Here is a 7,486-nt window from a genome sequence, read left to right as displayed (position 1 = left end):
AACAAAAAAAGGATATGCAACACATTTCAACACATCTAAATGTTAGTAAATATACAGTACTACTACATTATATTATTATTATAACAAAATAATAACAAGACATGTACAATGTAGTCATGAGTATGTCAGCATTTTATTATTAAAAATGTATATAAAAAGCCTACATAGATACAACTCTGTAGATAAATGTACATTGTTCTGTAGTACAAAAAATAGCTACTGTATTGAGTGTGAGTGGAGAACGTACAGTTCTTACATGCTATAGTATCTGGAGAAGTTGTCCTATTTTCAGCAGCTTCACATTATTGGCCATTGGTACCAGTTGATTTTAGTCCCTATTCCAGCATGTTGTCTGGGTTGCCAAAAGTGGGAAACAAAGCGTTGCTCCCTCTTTGAATTCCTCACAGTCTGCAAGGGGTTCTTCTCTCTACTGGCTGCAACACCCTTCACACAGAAGCTGTGGATTATCTTAAAACAAAATACTTCCATATCCAAATCCTAATAGTCAACAGCAACATAGTGCATAAGAATATACATACTTGCGGATCAAGTTATTGTGCAGGTGAGGGGGTGGGTGGGACAGGTGAGGGGAAGGGGTGGGGCAGGGGCTGGTGGGCACAGTAGTCTGAACAGTGATGGCCGCTGACAAAGAGGGGCGCCTGCGCCGTTGGGTGGTGGTGATCTTTCCTCTCAGCTTCCTCTTCTCTGCAACACAGAGCCAGCCTCCCTCATGCTTGTAGGGGTCCCCTCCTTCAGAACAACAAAAAGGAAACTCAATAACAGTAATAATAATAATAATAATAATAATAATAATAATAATAATAATAATAATAATAATAACCGCCTAGTAATGTATATGATGAACAAACTAGTAGAGATGCATTATTAATTTCACTCCAAATCAGTTTATAAATTCATACAATTTGATCACTTTCAGTTGCAGCACAAAATGCTGTCAAACAGACAGCAGACATAGCTAGCCAGTACCCTATACTACGAAGCTATCTTAAAAAAAAAAAAAAAAAAATTGACGGTGGGACGTGGATCAACGCCCCCCACGTCTCCTATAAAAATATTGGAGCCACCGAACGTGTACAACCCATTCCACCGACCCACTAAGTGGCGACAGTGCTCTCCAGACTAGAAAAAGCCGAGCCAAAACTGCAGGGTAACGCGCGAGGAAACCATTCTCTCATACTGTAAAATGGATTGGCGAAAACGCTTTCGCTTTCGCGCATTATCGCGCTGGGAGCTGGCGGTGGGGGATTGCAAATTTGCATAATAGATTATGGGTGAAACACACTTTGAAACACCAGCAGAAAGCGCAGAATCGCACGGAGCTTCATTCCAGCTGAGCTCAACCGAAAACCCAGAAACGAACGAGCCTCATTCTCATACTGTAGGCGAAAACGCTTTCACGCTGGTGCACACGGGCGCACAACGGTGGGGGGTTCCAAAAATAGACTGGGTGGAAAACACACTTTGAAACACGCAGCATAAAGCCTAGAATCGCACAAAGCTTCATCAAAGCTCTCAAACCCAAGAAACGAGTGAGCCCCATCCACACTCGCCGACGAGGGGGCCGCCAGGGAGGGAGGCTGCTCACTGCTCAGACAGGCAGTAGAAACTCGCTTGTGACAAACGCTGCTGAAAGCCACCAGACACGCCCACGGAGGGAGGAGTTTGAAGGAGAGGGCGTTCAGAACTATATTGTTTAGATGTCTGTTCTCTCACTGATGCCAAAAATAAATGGTTAAAGTGACTGTTCTGCCTGTTTGATTGAATTTCACAAAACTGCGATTATCTCAGCTTTCAGTCTCAGACGCTGAAACCATGCTGTACTCAACGGCTAATATCTACATAACTACTAACTCTACAAACTAACTCTTTTAGACAGAGAAAGCACACATTCTATTAGTACTTTTGTGAACTTTGTGTTCACAAAGTCCAAGCAGAAAATAATCCTCGGCTCTTGTAAAATGAGCCAGAATCCTCAAAAAAACCCTCTGGCAGAAGCTACCTACAGTAAAAAAAAACGGCTGGCAGTGAATGTGTTAAGACATGAAAGTGCACGTCTTGAGACATAAGAGATATATTTTCTGTGTCTTGAAAACATTGAACATCTTAAGACACATTTTCTATGTCTTAAGACATGAAAGTGCACGTCTTGAGACATACGATTTTCCGTGTCTTCAAGACTGAATATCTTAAGACATTTTCTATGTCTTAAGACATGAAAGTGCACGTCTTGAGACATACGATTTTCTGTGTCTTCAAGACTGAATATCTTAAGACATTTTCTATGTCTTAAGACATGAAAGTGCACGTCTTGAGACATACGATTTTCTGTGTCTTCAAGACTGAATATCTTAAGACATTTCCTGTGTCTTAAGACACTGCATATCTTAAGACATAACTTTGCCTTTTTTAAATTGGACTAATTTATATTGATATGTAACACATTCCAAATATATGCATACCATGACCCATAGGCCCTTTCCACAGCAACCTTTTCGAGGTGGTAAAGTAGGAAGTAAAACAGGTGTAACCAATAACATTGATGAGGGCTACTGGCACTGGCACACCTGAATGGAATGGAACCATCATTAATGGTATGGTTAAACCTGCTTTACTTCCAGCTTTACCACCTCAAAATGGTTGTTGTGAAAAGGGTCTATTGCTGTTTGTTGTGTGTGTGTGTGTGTGTGTGTGTGTGTGTGTGTGTGTGTGTGTGTGTGCGTGTGTGTGTGTGTGTGTGCGTGTGTGTGTTTCGTCTACTCAAGGTAGTTACAAGTTACAACAGCCTTTTGGAAGCATAGTTTGTACTGTGAAACTGCTACAATCCAGTAGGTGGCGGTAATGCAACTTTAATGTTGCCAACCGCCATGAAACTCCAAAGAAGAAGAATGCAGAAAGCTGTCTCGGCTGTTACTCGGACCGGGCCGGCTGGTACACCATTGTAGATGGCAGAAGCAGCAATGCCAGTGTATTTACTTCTACATAATATTATTATTTTCAAGATGAGTCAAGTGTCACCGAGCAGCTACATCTATCCATGGTAATGTAGGTAAGCTAACCAAACCATTATTCATGTTCTAGTGTGCCATTTCTGTGTTTCAATGGTCCGTTTAGCTGAATAAGCTAGGTTAGCACTGTACGCTAACGGCTAGCGATTGAGTGCTATTTAACTCATTGAGTGCCAGCCACTTTTGGAGAACGGATGCTCCCAGTGCCAGAGTTTCAGAGCGTTTTCAGTGATTTCTCGCGGCCCACAGAATATTGTGTGATATTACTATGTAAACACTGAACACGCACAAAGAACGATGAGACTCTATTCTATCATCTGCAAAAAAAAGTTTATTGATCCCATTTTCCGTTCTTTAGTTATGAGCCGGAGAAGATAGCTTGATTCATCCCAAAACAGCAATTTTTTTCTAGAAGCTGAGATAATTGGCCTTTTGTGAAATTAAACATTTCAAGCACATCACTGACTCTGAAGCTAATCTTTTCTAATGTAGTCACACCTCAAAAATAATTTCCTTCAATAAAACAGTGAAGGCCAGGGAATTCTGTTTGGCAGAATAATATTTTTTAGCTACAACCAGCAGCGCTGGCCCCTGCGTGCGCTGCTGGTTGCAGCTTCTTGCTGGTCTTGATTTGCTGCTGGTGGGCATCGGATATTCTGGCTTGCGTTTGTCAATCCTGTCCTGCTGCCTGGGTCTGTCTGGGTGTTGCGCGCTGCTCTGCGTGCCCCCCCCCCCCCCCCCCCCCGCCCCGCCCCGCCCCGCCTCGCCTCAACTGCACACTCCTCCTCCTGTCTGTGGTGGCTCTCTGCTGAGTTTGCTGTGCGCACAGTGAAGGGACATCGACATCCTGCTTTTTTACAGCGTTCCGCGTGTGTTTGTCACCGGCAACGATGCTTCCAGTTGAGAATAATAACAACTCCACGGTGTGGATGTGCGGATGTGCTGTCCGGCTCAATTGTGGGAGCAGATTGGCTGCTGCAGGCACAGCTGCAGTAACGTGCTTCAGCATATCGATGCATACGGATGCGATGCGATTTCCGTTTCCATAACGACTTCTTCTTTGTTTTTTCCTTGCCTTTCTGTTATGTGGAGAGCACTGTCGCCACCTAAGGGTTCTGTAAAATAGGTTAGACACATCCAATAGCTATAATATTTGTACATCAGAGGCAGAAGGCTTTGATCGACGCCCCACCGTCAAAAAACGCAATTGACGAACATGTCCGTCCTTGGCACTCTACGTTACTATTTGAAATGACGAACATGTCCGTCCTTGGCACTCAATGAGTTAACAGTGACGTTTGTATTTTGAATGACATTTTGTAGTCATGAAGGTGGGTCGACTGCAACTGCATGCATTTTTGGTTTGGCAATAATTGTTTTGTGTTGTTCAGTTATTTTAACTTAAAACATAGTTTAATGGTTGTAACTTGTAAGTGTCTGTCAACAGTGTCTTAAGACACCTGGCTAGCTATGTCTGCTGTCTGTTTGACACCATTTTGTGCTGCAACTGAAAGTGATCAAATTGTATGAATTTATAAACTGATTTGGAGTGAAATTAATAATGCATCTCTACTAGTTTGTTCATCATATACATTACTAGGCCATTATTATTATTATTATTATTATTGTTATTATTATTATTATTATTACTGTTAGTGAGTAGTACAGTAGCCAGTAGAGAGAAGAACCCCTTGCAGACTGTGAGGAATTCAAAGAGGGAGCAACGCTTTGTTTCCCACTTTTGGCAACCCAGACAACATGCTGGAATAGGGACTAAAATCAACTGGTACCAATGGCCAATAATGTGAAGCTGCTGAAAATAGGACAACTTCTCCAGATACTATAGCATGTAAGAACTGTACGTTCTCCTCTCACACTCAATACAGTAGCTATTTTTTGTACTACAGAACAATGTACATTTATCTACAGAGTTGTATCAGGCTTTTAAGTTTTTATGTACATTTTTAATAATAAAATGCTGACATACTCATGACTACATTGTACATGTCTTGTTATTATTTTGTTATAATAATAATATAATGTAGTAGTACTGTATATTTACTAACATTTAGATGTGTTGAAATGTGTTGCATATCCTTTTTTTGTTATCAATTATTTTCCCATAAGAAGAGAAGTGCAAGAATACATTAATAACATTTACAATATCAATTCAGTTCAACAGTTCAGTTCTTCCCCCCATTTATTCTTAATACCCTCCCCCCTAAGTGGGAAATGTGTTGCATATCTTGTGTTGAAAAGTACTTTACATCTGTGTCTTTCCAGCTGTGTCTGTTGGAAGAGATAATGTTGGAAGATGTCTTGAGATCACATTGTTTTGTTTTTCATTTTTTAATCCTTCTTCATCCCATATATTACTAATGTGCTAAATAAAGCACATTAGTAAATATATGGCATGAAAAACGAAGGGATTAAAAAGGGAAAAACAAAGCAATAATGTGATCTCAAGACATCTTGGGACGTTGATATTTCCAAGACATCTTAAGACATCTCGAGACATCTTAAGACGCATGTCTATAGACACGTCGTATAGACATGTCTCCAATTTTCAAGACGTCTTAAGATGTCTTGAAAAATGTGTCTTAAGACATCTCAAGAAATCTTGGGACGTTGATATTTCCAAGACATCTTAAGACATCTCGAGACATCTTAAGACGCATGTCTATAGACGCGTCTTATAGACATGTCTTCAATTTTCAAGACGTCTTAAGATGTCTTGAAAAATGTGTCTTAAGACACGTCTTAAGACATCTCAAGACATGGTGATGACTGGGTATGAATCGCTGATCAAAGTAAATCAAATGACTGATGTGAATACAAGCGGCAGCTTTAGCAGTCCTCCAGCAGACTATATCCAACGCGGATTTTCCTTCTGCCATAGGCTACATTAAATATCCGCTAAAACTCTGATCTCACTGCGCTTTCATTGAACGATGAAATGGGTGTGGGCGTGGATCAACTCAGCTGTTCATAATGTGATTGGCTAGCGCACCTCTTTCGCGTGGACGCGCGCCTGTGCACGAGCGAAAAACGTGCGCGTGCACAGGCAGATCCCAGATAAACCCAGCTTCAGTTATCGAGTAGAAAACCAGCGTCGTAGTATCGTTAAACTAGATAGCTTTGATCCTGTTCAGTCAAACCAGATCAAAGTGACAGATCGAGGGTCTGTTAACACGTTCACTGCCATTGACGAGATATCTCGTCTTACAAAATCCAACGGTTGACTGCCAATGACGAGATATCTCGTCTTAAGACATGACTGCATGTCTTCAGTTTAAGTCTCAAGGTGTCTTGAGACATCTTGACCATACAAAATGTCTCAAGACATCTTGGTTTTGGTCACTAAGACATCTTAACACCTTGAGTGCCATGGACGAGATATCTCGTCTTACATAATCCGACCGTTGAGTGCCAAAGACGAGATATCTCGTCTTACATAAACATTTTTTTTTTTTGACGGTGGGACATCAATCAACCCCTTTTACGTCTTCTATATCAATATTGGAGGAAGAGAATGTGTATAATCTATTTTACCGACCACTAAGTGGCGACAGTTCTCTCCCAAGACAGAGAGAAAGCCACAGCCACGGCGGGTCCGCTGCAGAAAGCCAGTCTAATTACAAGGAAATAGCTGGGCGAAAACTCTTTCGATTTCACACACACACACACACACACACACACACACACACACACACACACACGCGCGCGCGCGCACACACACACACTCGAGTACCTTTGCGCATAAATAAGACCAGAATCGCAAAAGCTTTTTCAAAGCTCTCAGCCGACACGAACGAGCCAGTTTTTTTACAGTCCAGACTGCCCGAAAGCGGCCGCGGAGCCTCCACCCCCTCCGCAGCACGGACGGAGGGAGGAGTTTGGAGACACACACACACTCTCTCTCTCTCTCTCTCTCTCTCTCTAGTCCCGAGAGAGAGATCACCAAGTGATCTCATAAATCTCTGATGATGTACTCAGTGATGTAACTCAGCAATTGTGATGTCATCAGTGATGTCACTCGAGCTATTGTGATGTCGTTTATCACCAGTAAAGCCATTGGCTGGCTGGAATTTATTTATTTACTTATTCATTAATTTATGCATTCATTCATTCGTTCGTTCATTCATTCGTTCATTTTATTATTGAGTGTTATAAATCCTGATTTATACCAGGATTCTATATAGGATTATAGATTCAAGATTCAAGATTCAAGATTTTTATTGTCACTCCGTAGTACAAGTATCACGTGTGAAATTATTGTGCTGTAGGCTCCGTTACAACATAGTGCAAAAAAATAAAAGATATATAAATAAAAAACAAGAGGCAACAGCAATAGAGCAGTAAGACACGCCACAGACAGTGGCGTATTCACTGCCCATAGTGCAAATGGCATGAACATACTTTAAACATAATTAAACATAATAACGTTCTGTTAGGTGTAA

At 41.3% G+C, this 7,486-nt stretch overlaps 1 protein-coding gene across 1 annotated transcript in view; it reads right to left on the bottom strand.

The window, feature by feature from the left end:
• Positions 1–614: 614 nt before the first annotated feature.
• LOC310795689 (uncharacterized protein) overlaps positions 615–7,486 on the bottom strand; it is a gene marked incomplete at its 5' end in the record, with an annotated part of 45,614 nt that continues 38,742 nt past the window's right edge. Inside the window, one exon of the mRNA XM_083657758.1 lies at positions 615–750. Coding sequence (XP_083513884.1) covers positions 691–750 — 60 coding nt within the window. The 3' untranslated portion in view covers positions 615–690. The remainder of the gene's footprint in view (positions 751–7,486) is intronic.

This window comes from Poromitra crassiceps (assembly GCF_964638095.1).
Source record: "Poromitra crassiceps genome assembly, chromosome: 21".
NCBI classification, from domain to species: Eukaryota; Metazoa; Chordata; class Actinopteri; order Beryciformes; family Melamphaidae; genus Poromitra; species Poromitra crassiceps.
This window is presented reverse-complemented; position numbering and strand designations above follow the sequence as displayed.